Below are 13,961 nucleotides of genomic sequence, written 5' to 3' on the forward strand. Positions count from 1 at the left end.
TACATACCACCCACCCGTGCACTGTGCCACGGAGCCTGGAAGTTCTCCACGTGTCACACAGCCACGGGGCACTTCCTACATACCACCCACCCGTGTACTGTGCCACGGAGCCTGGAAGTTCTCCACGTGTCACATAGCCACGGGGCACTTCCTACATACCACCCACCCGTGCACTGTGCCACGGAGCCTGGATGTTCTCCACGTGTCACACAGCCACGGGGCACTTCCTACATACCACCCACCCGTGTACTGTGTCACGGAGCCTGGATGTCCTCCACGTGTCACACTGCCATGGGGCACTTCCTATATACCACCCACCATGCACTGTGTCACTTCCCACACCTGTTCCTTTGCAGATGTGGCCCCGGTCCCCACCTTCCCCCACGTGTCCCTGATCCCTGCTCTCAGAAGCCTAGCTTGTAGAAGCTGCATGTAGACATGGGGTGAGAAGTATTCCTCATGTTCTCAGGGAGGGATCCCACCGGAGATGCTCACCATCTTCCTGCCAAATCACACGCCAGCTCCTGGGCCCTGGATTTAAGGGCCCAGGCCTGCAGCGTGGTGAGCCAGAGGACAGGCACGGAGGGGCCATGACAAGCTGCTCTAGTTGGCTCAGCAGCTGGCGCTAAGAGACCCCACTTACTAGGGCCTTGGGGTGACGTGGGGGAGTACAGAGACCCAGAACCAGCCCTGAGGCGAGACAGGACCACCTTGATAGGGGGCTATGTGCACACAGAGGGCGTGGGAGCAAGCAGGCTAGGGGCTGCCCCCCACAGTGCACCCCTGCTCCAAACAGGGAACCCGTGGCCAGAAGCCAGCTCATGTGGACAGAGCCCGGCACCCACCCTCTGGGCCCAGCCCCTGCACAGACACCAGCACAAGCTCTGGTTTCTGATCTGAAAGAACACAGAGCGGCTTTAACGTTACCCCTGGGCCACGGAGACAGGGGCTGCCTTTGTCTCCTTCATCAAAAGGTTAACCAAGCTCTAAATAAAGCCACGCACGAGACTGCTCTCAGCCACGCCACGGCGGGTGACAGGCCACAGCGCTGCTGACACCCAGCTTCCAAAACTCACCTTGACGTCATCTGGGGGCTTCACTGGGATGCTCCTCCTCTGGAGAGCAAAGAGATGAGAGACAGTTAGCACAGAAGAGCTGTGCATTCAGCAAACGCAGAGGGAGTGACCGAGGGAACCGACGGCAGAGACACTGCACGTGGAGGGAGTCGGGGAGAGGGCCGGGAACTGTAAACACACAGCAAACACAAAGAGCTTTTTCTCCTTGTTTTTAAGTTTCTTCAAAAGGCAAATGCCTGTTTACGGCAAAAGAAACCAAAGCCAATGAGGGAAGGACAGTTGGGACTGCCTAAAACGGCACACTGTTCCCCGGCCTGCATGCTGACCAGGAGATGCGGACAGCAGGCCAGGTGTGCGGCCTAGTGCGGGAGGCCCACCTGCTTCAGCCGGACGAGCATCCTGGAGTGGTCGCCCCCCGTGATCTGGTCCAGGAGATCATCCACCAACTTCTGACTGTAGCTTCCTGCATCCTTCACGAACTCCTGCAGGCTGGAAGGGGCCGTGTGAGAGAACGCGCTCATCTCTGGCCCCGTCCAGATGCGGCCGTTGCCAAAGCCTATCTGGGACCTCCCGGACGCATCTCCAGAAGAGCCCTCATGGGAGCTGAGCCTCCCCAGTGGGGTCGGAGGGGTCCACTGTCCCTGTTAGATTCTCAAGCAGCCCAAGACCCAAAAAGACTTTCAGAACACAGCACCAGTTGTTTCTTTAAAGCAGAGGGAAGAACCGTGCACAGCACACGCACTCGTGATGCTAACTTCTGTTTAAGGTCACAGGACGATAGCACGTTTCACCTACTTGCCCTGGACTTGCAACCCCAAGCCAGGAAGGACGCAGTGGTGCGGTGAGGGTGGTGCAGATGGGAATGGGGCAGATCCGCCCATGGCTGCACCGAGCTTACCTCAGTGCGCACTGCACACCGGTCTCATCCCCGTAGGCAGAATACAGCAGCTCCATCTCGTCCGACTTCAGATCACCAAACACCGAGTTATTCTGCATCGAAAGAGCAGTACTCGCGCTCGAGAGAAACGTGACTGAGAGAGAGGAAACACAGGACAAGGGTCAGCCGCACACGGAGGCCACACCCACAGGGCAACTCGTGCTGCTCGGCTCCCCCCCCCAGGAGTGGGTGGGCAATGAAAGCTGTGTGCGGAAACCCTACAGCCAACTCCTAACTGCCCATCTGCCTCCTCGGCCAACGGCTACAGAGAAGTCAACCAGGTGCTCCAAGGAGCTGAGCTCTAAAACCAATCAGGCAGTGTGCTCCGGGGGCATCAGCAGATCAGTGCAAGGGGTGCTACCCGGCAAACATGCCTGGGCTCCCCAAGGCCAGGCTCCTGCCACAGGGGCCCTGCTCCACTGGGAGCAGCCCTCCCGTGTGACAAGAAAGGGTCTCCAGGCTGCCAGCTGAGCTCCTGTGCCAGGAGTGTGAGAACACGAGCCCCAGGCAGGGAAGGAGGACGTGTGCAGGTGGGCACAGGCTGAGGAACCAAACCACAGTCACATTATGGGCCCAGGCTGAGGACAGCGGCAGCCTGGTGGAAGAGACCTCCAACACGCAGGCGTGAAAGACTGCCAGTGTCACACAGACACTGATGCAGACATGTCCCCAAGTGACCTGCACCTGCCCTTCAGACACCTGTCATCACATCGTTAGTCTCTGCCATTAATAATGACAACAGGCTGCCCTGGCAGAGGGCCCGTGCACAGTGCAGCTCTCCTCTCGGCCGTACCTCTGTTTCTTCGCTCGTCTTTGAAGCCCAGTGTCGGGAAGCCCGGGAGCAGCTTGCTGGAGAGAGAGCTCAGGTCCACAGGGAGGGTCTCATCCTCTGCAACACAGACATGGCATCAGCGGGCGCCAACAAGGAGCACAGGGGGCACGGTGGCCGGGGAACATGGCAGGTGGGGGGTCTGGCCATCAGTGGGTGCGGCAAGAAGGGGGCATGGTGGCCAGGGAACATGGCAGGTGGGGGGCCTGGCCATCAGTGGGTACGGCAAGCAGGGGGCTTGGTGGCCGGGGAACATGGCAGGTGGGGGGTCTGGCCATCAGTGGATGCGGCAAGCAGGGGGATGGTGGCCGGGGAACATGGCAGGTAGGGGGCCTGGCCATCAGTGGGTGTGGCAAGCAGGGGGCACAGTGACCAGGGAGCCTGGTCATCAGTGGGTACGGCAAGCAGGGGGCACGGTGGCCAGGGAGCATGGCAGGTGGGGGGCCTGGCCATCAGTGGGTGTGGCAAGCAGGGGTGATTGGGGAGCATGGCAGGTGGGAAGCGTGGCAGCCAGCCAGTGGGCATGGCAGGTGAGGAGTGTGGCACTCAGTGGGTGTGAGGTCAGCGGGCGTGGCAGCCCTGGCCACACTGTCTGGAGTCTGGGGAGGCTGCAGTGACCATCCAGAAATAAATGAGTCCAGGGAACCAAGTGCCTTCACTGTGTGAGGATTTCACTTGACAGTCACCCAAGGTCAGCACAGTGACAGGTCCCGAGTGTCTGACCACGCCACTACTGAGGCGTGAGCACTGTTTAATCTGCTGCTCAACCCCGAGACTCACTGCAACAGCAGAGCACCAGGCTGCCCTTGCACTTCGACCTGCCCACATGCTCAGTCCGCCACTCAGACTCGGCCAGCATGTGTCTGTGGTGTCCCAGACACGAAATCTCACACCCCTCACTAAGCTACACAGTGTCAACTTGTTCCTCCCTCACAAACAGCAATGACAATCCAGTCCCTACCAGGATCTCAGACACCCGTCACACCCAGGCCCTCTCAGGATCTCAGACACCCCTGTCACACCCGGTAGGTCACTCACCCCATCACACCCCATCTCTCACAGGATCTCAGACACCCCTGTCACACCCAGGCCCTCTCAGGATCTCAGACACCCCCGTCACACCCAGGCCCTCTCAGGATCTCAGACACCCCTGTCACACCCAGGCCCTCTTAGAATCTCAGACACCCCTGTCACACCCGGTAGGTCACTCACCCCATCACACCCCATCTCTCGCAGGATCACAGACACCCGTCACACCCGGTACCTCTAAGGTCACTCACCCGTCACACCCCATCCCCCTCAGGATCACAGACACCTGTCACCTTGAAGAACACTAAATACAACCACTGGGGGTGGGCTGTGCACACCCATCAGCGAGGGCTCAGCTCAAGTGGGCCCTGCCCACCACCAGCACAGGGCCCTCACCAGCCTGTGTGTGTGTGTGTGTGTGTGTGTTTTCAAACCCCAGGACACACAGCATTTCTGCTGAGAATATACTTCAGGCATCTTCATCATGGACAAAGAGAAGTGTGAGAACATTCTTAAAGGATCATAAAGACTAGGGGACAGCTTGCGTGCTCCCTCCCCAAGGGTACCATCACCAGGGCTCTGCCATGGGCTGATGTGGGCTCCTCAGCCTCCAAGGAAGGGAAGGGAGCTCTAGCCCTTGGGGTGAATGAACAAGCCCTTTCCAATCTTTACCAAGAACCTCACGACACCATCAAGCCAGCCGTCCACAAGCTGGCACCATCCAGCCAGCCGTCCACAAACAGGCACCGTCCAGCCAGCTGTCTGCGAGCTGACACCGTCCAGCCAGCCATCCGCAAGTTGGCAGTGTCCAGCCAGCTGTCTGCAAGCTGGCACCATCAAGCCAGCCATCCACAAGCTGGCACCATCCAGCCAGCCGTCCACAAACTGGCACCGTCCAGCCAGCTGTCTGCAAGCTGGCACTACTGGCGTCTCCCGAGCTTTAAGACCCTTATGCCGAGTGCTACAGGTCACTGCAAGGGCTCGCCGTCAGAGGTCTCCTCAGCCCCTCAGCCCCTGACTATGGGTAGCGGCCAACAGAGCAGTGTGTGGGGAGGAGGCAGCCGGACACCCACCTTCGGCATCGGGCTCGGCGGCATTGACCACGCTGTAGAGCAAGCTCCCGTCCCCATTCTTCTTGAGGTAGCCCATCTGCAAAGGAAGCCACCGGGTCACACGCCCTGCCCCACGGAGGCTGCTGCACACAGCGGGGACGGGGGCAGCCTGGAGTGTGCTGAGTCACCCAGTCACACGACCCATCACTCAGAGTCACACAGGGCAGACACAGCCAGGGAGTCCCGGCGGCAGCGCACAGCCCAGGTCCTCCACGCTAATGCCAATTCCACTGAGAAGCCCTCCTGCAACTCTGCCTGTGTTGGAGCCTGAGCAGACCAGGAGAGGAGGACGGTGAGGTGGGGGCAGAGGGGACAGCGAGTGGGTCTGGGGGGAGTGTGCAAGGGCGGTGGGGACAGCACAATGGGTGTGGGAGCAGTGGGGCATGTGTGTGGAGACAGAGAAGTAGGTGTGGGGACAGCAGGGTGGGTGTGAGGACAGTGGGGACAGCAAAATGGGTGTGGGTACAGTGGGGCGGGTGTGTGGGGACAGAGGACTGGGTATGGGGAGTGGGGCAGGTGTATGAAGACAGTGGGGATAGCAAAACAGGTGTGGGGACAGTGGGGCACGTGTGGGGACAGTGAGGTGGGTGTGTGGGGATAGAGGTATGAGGACAGTGAGGACAACACAATGGGTGTGGAAGCAGTGGGGCACATGTGTGGGGGCAGTGGGCAGATATGTGGGGACTGAGGGGTGGGTGTGTGGGGACAGCGGGGCTGGTGTGTGGCAACAGGGGTGGGTGTGTGGGGACTGGGTGGGTGTATGGAGACAGCGGGTAGGTGTGAGGATAGCGGAGTGGGTTTGTGGGGACAGCAGGGTAGATGTGTGGGGGCAGTGGGCAGGTGTTGGGGATAGCAGGGTGGGTGAGGGGACAGTGGGGCATTTCAAAGACTCTGTATGGAAAAAGGAGAGCGAGGCCATTGATGTTTCCACACCAACTACAAGTTGAGACGACAACATCCTAGCAACGTCGGGTCACGTACGACATGTTACAAAGGCTGAGTTCACCTGTGTCCCTCATTTTATTCAACAGCAATCATGCTGCACCTGTGACACATCCTGTGTCCCTTGTCTGAGGAGGCTGGCCCTGAATGTCACACTGCACCATGACTGGCATCCTGTGTCTGGGAGGCCATGTGGAACATGCTAGAACAAGTCTAGAGCCACAGCCTGGGGCCTCTGCAGCACCAAGTGGTGGCATGGAACATTCTAGAACAGGCCTGGAACCCCTGCCTACATCCTCCACAGAGCCAAGTGGTGACAAGGAACATGACAGAACATTCTAGAACCACTGCCTATGGCCTCCACACAGCCAAGTGGAGACACACAACATTCTAGAACAGCCTGAACCACTGCCTCAAGTCCCTACAGTGCAAACAAAAGTAAGATCTCATCTCAATGAAGGAGACCAGGAGCCCCATGTGGTTCTGAACTGGCCTCTCCCACGTCGGGGACATGACTGGGACACTGGGCTGAACTCCACGGATGTAAGGGCGGATGGCAGTAACGTCCTGGTGGTTGTCCTGTGGCAAACACACTGGCTTGTGGAAAGTACACTCGAATGTTTTGAGGCTGACAGGCTCTGGGTCCCCGACTTACTCAGAACAGTTCTGGAAAGCAAGCTTTTAGCTCTGCACCTGCCCCAGAACGTCCCACCGGCCAGGAAGAGGCACGCTTGCCCGCAGCCCTCTGCCTGGCCACCAACCTACCTTGCCACCAGGCAGGAAGCGGTTGATCCTGTCTCGGGCCTCATCGGCCGCGTGCTCCACCAGCGCCAGGACATGCTCCTCCGCAGTGCTGTCCGTCAGGCTGCAGGCATTCCCCTCCGGCTCAAACACACAGCTGCAGGCAAGGCCACGGTCATGTCGGCCCACTCCACTCACCAGGGTGCAACCGGCCCCCTCACGCCGCTCAACTGCCCTGCCAGCCTCTACCACTGCCTTGGCCACCTCTGCCTGAAGACCCCAAGCGAGTGCCAGTACAGTGTGTCCTTCTAACCTGTCCTCTTTGAGGCTTCCTCTTAATTGGCAACAATGAACAATACATTAGGAAGAGCATGGCAGGCCAGGAAGCGGCCCACGCTTCCCTGCCTCAGTGAAAACCTTGAGGTCAAATTCAGAACCCCAAGAGGAACAAGATAAGAACCTCGTCAGTGACAGTGTCGTCAAAGGAGTGACAGGACCACTGCGATGGAGGTCCCATGCCAGGTGGGAGCGTGTCCATGGGCTGTCTGCACGGGGGCAACTAGCAGGCATGTGGGTGGGAAGCAGTGTTCTCATGGGACCCAGGCAGCCCCCCCCTCCAGAGAATGAAGCTGGTGGGCTGTCCCTCTGAGGAGTGGGAACACAGGCCTGCTGGGGAGGGACCTTCCTCTCCAAGTCCGAAGGCTGAGGGGCCACAGCCCTTGGAACAGTCTGTATAGGGGCTCACCACCCGTGTCGCGGGCACGTTGACATGCTCGTCGCTAACACTACTCTCTGTCCAGCTCCAGGAAGCCATGGCTCACCGGGCCCGGCTCTGCGCCCTGCCCCCGGTCAGCTCGCTCTGCACCAGGACAGTGGAGGACACAGCCCCGACTCCGAGGGAGCCAAAGGCACCCTGAGTCGCGCTGGAACACACCAGCACTTCACCCCAGCAGTGCTGCAGGTCAGGCTGCGGCTGCAGATGCCAGGAGCTCAGATAAAGCACCAACCTCGCTGTTTCCCCAGCTGCTCCCACAAACAGCTCGGGCCAGTGTCCCTCCTCTGTGGCACGAGTCGCTAGGCGGGTGCTACCCACGCAGGAGAACGCGTGGGAGCTCCCTTGCCAGACCCACAGAGGGAACGGCCAGCTGCTCCCCAGACCACACGACCTGCTGGGCCTGGGGTCAGCTGGTCACTTGCCAAGGGGGAAGCACACCAGTGTGGGCAGGACCAAGCCCTTCCAGGCCCCTGTGCAGGGTACCCTGCCACTTTTCCCAGATGATGCCCAACTCAGGGCCAGGATAGGGGACCAAGGTGGAGACTGGAACATCTTTGCTTCTGGCTACATGGGTTGCAGACTTAGCCCATACTACCATGGGTGGGGCACAAGGCTCACTGCTCTCACAGGGGGTTTCTTGGGGAATAGCTCACAGAGCAGCAGCAGACAGCGGGCACCCAGCAGGTGGCTCTGCAAGAGACCACCTCAACCTTCCAGACCCAACTGCAAAAGGCCACCATGGTGGAGACACAGGTAGTGTGATGGCCTGTGAGGAAGGTGCTCAGCTCTCTGAGGCCAAGGGTGAACAAGAGGCAACCCACTGTGGGAGGACAGGATGGGGGTACAGCAGAGGTCAGCCCACTCACTGCAGGACGGGATGGGGGGATACAGCAGGCGAGGGGCTTCCCACTGCAGGAGGACGGGGTGGGGGGTCACAGCAGGCAAGGCGCTGCCCACTGCGGGAGGACGGGGTGGGGGGTACAGCAGAGATCAGCCCACTGCAGGAGGTTAGGGGCTATGGCCCCCTCAGACAGCCAGCTCACCAAATAACTCCAGCCAAACCCAGCCCAGCTCCCCATGTGAGCTCTGAGGCCTGGGCCCAGTCCCAACCAGACTCCTAGCTGCCGTAACTGCCTGTCACACACAGCACTCATCCACGCTGAGGCCGCGGCTTGTCTGGTGTTGTGCAGTGTTGGTGAGGGATACGTGCCGGCAGACCTTTACCTAAGTGCTTCTTTACCGGGCTTTTTGGATTTCTTGGCCGCTTCTACTTGCACAGGTGCGAGCTCTGGGGCCGGCTCCTCAACGGCCGTGTCCTCACTGCCCAGGAGGGCTGCCTGCTGGGAAAAGTCCATGTCCTGCATGAAGGACACGCTACGCTTCAACGCCGACAGCCGCTCCTGCAACCAGAGGGGACGGGCATGCGGCCTTTATGCTCCTGCGTCAGAGCCACGTGACGACAGGATGGGATGGGGTACCCTCACCTGCCTAACGCTACTGCCCACGGCAGACACAGCGGGTCGGGGCTGGCTGTGGAGGCCCAGGGTGACAGGACAGGGCAGTCCCACCCTTGCCACACACACTAATCAGACCCAAGAAAATGTCCCGCACACATGCATCCCAGCTTTCTGGAGAGATGTGCACCAGATCTCAGGATGAGCCCAGGACGGAGACCACGAGGGACCATGCGCGGGATAGACCAGGGCAAAGACCATGTGGAACCACACCTGGGATGGGTCCAGGGCGGAGACCACGAGGGACCACACCTGGATGGGCCCAAGGCGGAGACCACGAGGGGCCACACCCAGGACAGACCAGGGCAAAGACCATGTGGAACCACGCCCAGATGGGTCCAGGACAGAAGCTAGGAGGGACCGATACAGGCAGGCTGTGTCCAATGACGTGACCCGCAGGCTGAGACCGCTCTGAAAGGCCACAGCAGCTGGGTAGTGAGCAGGTACAGAGGGGTGTGCCTGCAGGTGGGGTGTGGAAAGGGCAGCAGGGAGCACCACGTGACGGCAGGACGGTGGAGGGAGGGGACATAGGCGTGCAGGGCGTGTGCCCCGCTTTCTGGGCACACATGTCCAGGAGCTCTTACTTTGCTCATCATCTTGAAGCCCGCATGGAGAATCTTCTTAGCCAGCTTGTAGTACACGGTGTCTGGTCTGTTATAGGTCATGGCGTTGTCACACATGAGCTTGAAATCCGCCTGGCAGGGGTGGCGAGAGAGAGACGGACGGGAATTTCACCAGGCAGCAGTGTTCCAGACCCCGCACGGCAGCCAGAGCGAAAGGCTCAAGACCTGGGTGATCGGACCCGGCCCCGAAGTGTGGGTCACACTCCATGATCAGACCTGGCCTGGAGGTGTCGTGACCCACTCCATGATCAGACCCAGCCCTGAGGTGTGGGTTATGCACCATGATCAGACCTAGCCCCAAGATGCACGTTGTGCTCTGAGTGGACCAGGCACCAAGGTACAGGTCGCACTCCACAATCAGACCCAGCCCCGAGGTATGGGTCACGCTTCACGATTGGACCTGGCCCTGAGGTGCACATTTTGCTCTGACTGGACCAGCCAAGGTGCAGGTCGTGCTCTGCAATCAGACCTGGCCCTGAGGTACGCATTGTGCTCTGATGGGACCAGGCACCAAGGTGTGGGTCGTTCACTGCAACTCCCCCAGGGAAACCTCCCGGCTGCTCACAGTTTCACCCATGAGACCCTTCGCCGGGAGGAACTGAAAAGGCCCGGGCCTTCCTTTCCAACAGTTCCTGAAAGGACAGATGAGGGTCTTCTCTGCTCCCCCTCCTCCCAGGCCCTCTTCATCCTTTGGAGAACTCGGGACCAACAATGGGGTTCTTATGAGCGTGCATCGAGGGGAGGCCAGCTGGCTGGGGCAGCCAGTTCCCCCAGCTCTGGGACTCTTCTGCATGGTACAGACTAGATTCCTGCCCACACCCGTAGACAACAACTCCCATAGGACAAGGACCTTACTAAGCACGCTAACGCCAGCGAGCTGAGATGCCAGCACCTGGCTGTGACACCTACACCGCTCAGCACACGCCTGTCCCAGGTGAGCCCTAACATCACAAGAGAGCATGTGTTGCAGGTACACGATGCTCTTGGCCTTGGCTGTCCCGCTGCAGGTCCTGGCAGGTCACCTTCCCAAGCTCTCTGCTGGCTGTGGGCTAGGGTTTCTGAGGAGAGGCCATTGTCTGCCGCAGGCTCAGAACACACACTCGAGGGGGACACGTGAGGGTGGGTGCTGCCCTCTTTGTGGCTGTTGCCAGGAGAGAAGCTAAACAGGGCCACAGGGAGGGACGTGAAGGACACGGGCCTAGACTACTGGGCCTCGCTGAGCCATGTATGAGGCCCCCTCCAGTGCGCTGGGCTGAGTTTGCCCAGGGCAACAGCATTCCAGCAAGCATCCACATCCAACTCAAAGTCACAGAGCAAAACCCAAAGCCACATGTCCAACCCACAGTCGGCGGGCCTCAGACAAGACCCTCAGTCTTGTCTGACCAGCACGGCTGCTCCTATCACCATGTAGTCACTGTGCTCACCAGCAAGACAGGCCAAGACCAGCTCCACACCCAAGGGTGCCTTCCAGTTCTCAGAGCACTGGGTGAGTGTGAAAAGCCATGACCCCCAAAATCACCACCCAGTCACCACAGGACAAAACCAACAATCAGGAGTAGCTCATGTCCAAGCAGCCGTTCTTGTGCCAAGGAGCTCTGGTGGTGCGTGTGCTGGTTAAGGCATTCAGCTGCTATGCTAACCCAAGGGTCAGTGGTTCAAACCCATGAGCTCTCCCACAGTAAAAAACACAAGTCAATCTGCTTCTTCAAAGATTCACAGCCTAAAAACCCAAGGGGGGTTATTATGAGTCAGAACTGACTTGATGACGGTGAGTTTGGTTTCTTTTTCTGGTTATGCTTGTCCCAGGCCATCAATGCCTGGTCCAACTTGTCCTGGTCACACCAGCAGAGATAAAAGTAAACCCACCAAGACACTTTTAACAACAGGCAAGAGTCCAGACTCCAGACCACAACCCTGAGACATGCCCAAGCATTTTCTTGGAGCTGCTCAGGAAATGTTGACACTGGCTCAAACAGGTACAACTGGTTGGCCCAAGACGGACGGAGTGTTTTGCGGGACAGACACACAGAGCCTGACCACCAGCTCAGGAGCGGGCATCACCCACCTTGAACTCCGTGACAGACTTGTACCCCTGAGCCGCGATCTTGTCCTTCATTGTGCCGAAGTCCATCGGGTGTTTAATTATCATCGAGTACCCGGGAGCAATAGCGTCCGTAACGGGAAAAGCAAAAAACCCATGCGGGTCTTTCCTGAAAAACGAAGACAGTCTTCTAACTGGAAAAATCCTAACCTTGGGATTCAAAATGATGCAGTTAAACATCTACCTGACTGACCAAACTTTAAGTCTGTCTCTTGAAAAGCGCAGACAATGAAATGCATTCCTTTTTATCATGATGGATTACGTTGTTGTTGTTGTTGTTGTTGTTGTTGTTGTTGTGTGCCGTCGAGTCAGCCCCGACTCATAGCGACCCCTCCTTGGGTTTCCGAGACAGTATCACTACGAAGTAGGATTGCCCAACCTTCCTTCCGAGGAGTGGCTGGTGGGTTTGAACCGCCAGCCTTCTGGTTAGCAGTCAAGCGCTTTAGCCACTATGCTACCAGAGCTCCCGGATTACGTAGGAGATGCTAAAATTAACACAAAACCGTGACTGGCTGCTGCCAGCCCTGACATTCACACTGACACCTGCAAGGACCGCTGGAGCCTCCTCACCAAGGACTCTGATGGACCAGGGCCCCAGGTCACTCTGCACGGTGTATCCCTCAGGGAGGCCAGAGGACAAAGTAGAAGTGGCTCTTGGCAGAAGTCGAACATGGACCTGTGTCCTTGGTCCGTCTGTCCTGAAGGGAGAGGAAGTGGCCGACCATGGACCTGTGTCCTTCAGCCCTCTGTTCTAAGAGGGGGAGAAAGGGGAGGAGCTGAGTGCCTGCCCCAGGGAAAGCCCTGGCCCCTGGGCTCCCCGCCCCCACACAGCGTGAGCTGCATCCGGAAGCTCGCTCCTCCACCAGCGGCGCGTTAATGGAGCCAAGTGAGCCAGCCGTCCTGAAACGGGGACAGAAGCCAAAGAACCTGAACAGCAGAACCTTGAGCTCCAAACCCTGTGAGTGTGAAGCAGAGACCACACGTCAACACCTTTCTGGTGGGGGCTTCTCAATCCATCTAGACCCTCGCTGGAATATCATTCCCTGCAGGCCTTCATTTCCGACCCTCGGCTGCAGAAGGATACAAGCTATCAGCCTGAAAGTAAGACTTCTGTTTGGGGCAACACGGAAGAGCTGGCTTGAAATTAACCTGTGGCTGAGACAAGCTAAAGAAGATGGCTGACAGCATCAAGCCTGGACAGGCGGGGCCTGGGGTCCCTTGTCCTATGAGTGGGACTCAAGGAGGAGCCGGGCCACCTCTTGAAGGCAAGCTGGCACCCAGCTAACCGCAGGGGAAGCAAGGCCTGTTGATAGCTGACTGCAGGGGACACAGGGACCCAGCTAACCTCAGCACACAGGGACTCACAGAAACAGCTAACCTCAGGACGTGGGGGCCAACTGACATTTGACTGCAGGGGGACACGGGGACCCACTGACGTCTGACCACTGGGGGCACAGGGAGCCACTTATACCTGACCACTGGGGGTAAGGGTGCCCACTGATGTCTGACCGCGAGGGCACGGGGGCCCGCTGACATCTGACCCCTGAGGGTGCGGAGAGCCACTTACATCTGACCACAGGTGGTGTGGGTGCCTGCTGACGTTTGACTGCAGGGGACGCAGGGACCCGCTGATGTCTGACTGCAGCGGGTGCAGAGGCCCACTGACGTCTGACCGCAGGGGGCTTGCTAGCAGAGCCACCAGCTGAGTCCTCCCACCAGCCAACAACATGATCATGAGCTATGGTCACTTGTGGCCAACAAGCAGAGAGATCACTTCCTATCTGCTCAAATCTACATCTGTCAGTGAAGCCGATTCTGAGACCTCTCAAGGCTCAAGTTTATCTGAGCGAATCTGCGTGTGTGTACCTGCTGCTAGCACAAAATGGCAGCTGCCCACCCATTTCGACTTCTTGACTGTCACTGTGAGAACATCACCACACCCACTAACAACAAAGAAAGAGATGCAACCTCGGGGCAGCCAACCTGAAGACAGCACGACCTCTGACCTCTGACGCCTGAGGTAACGCTTCTCGAGACCCAGCATCTCGCTCATACACGTGGGCTGCGGGACGCCCAGCGGCTCACTCATGCTGCACCTGAGCCACACGATGCCCACCAGCTCCCTTACTCTGCACCCGAGTTGTGCAACGCAGGTAAACCAAGATCCCACAAGAAAGTGGTAATTACTTCTATTCAACATTGTACTGGAAGTCCTAGCCAGGGCCATAAGGCAAGAAAGGGAAATCAAAGGCATCCAAATTGGTAAGGAAGAAGTCAAACTA

General features: G+C 58.5%; 1 protein-coding gene across 1 annotated transcript in view; it reads right to left on the minus strand.

The window, feature by feature from the left end:
* Positions 1–13,961, minus strand: part of BRD9 (bromodomain containing 9) — a 27,562-nt gene that overhangs the window by 5,607 nt on the left and 7,994 nt on the right. The window contains exons 5-13 of the mRNA XM_042782955.1: positions 11,644–11,788; positions 9,540–9,650; positions 8,666–8,841; positions 6,691–6,823; positions 4,945–5,020; positions 2,807–2,902; positions 1,975–2,107; positions 1,454–1,565; positions 1,077–1,115 (exon numbers count right to left, since the gene is read on the minus strand). Coding sequence (XP_042638889.1) covers positions 1,077–1,115; positions 1,454–1,565; positions 1,975–2,107; positions 2,807–2,902; positions 4,945–5,020; positions 6,691–6,823; positions 8,666–8,841; positions 9,540–9,650; positions 11,644–11,788 — 1,021 coding nt within the window. The remainder of the gene's footprint in view (positions 1–1,076; positions 1,116–1,453; positions 1,566–1,974; positions 2,108–2,806; positions 2,903–4,944; positions 5,021–6,690; positions 6,824–8,665; positions 8,842–9,539; positions 9,651–11,643; positions 11,789–13,961) is intronic.

Source organism: Orycteropus afer, unplaced genomic scaffold (assembly GCF_000298275.1).
Source record: "Orycteropus afer afer isolate SDZICR_OR568_19922 unplaced genomic scaffold, OryAfe1.0 scaffold00541, whole genome shotgun sequence".
NCBI lineage: Eukaryota > Metazoa > Chordata > Mammalia > Tubulidentata > Orycteropodidae > Orycteropus > Orycteropus afer.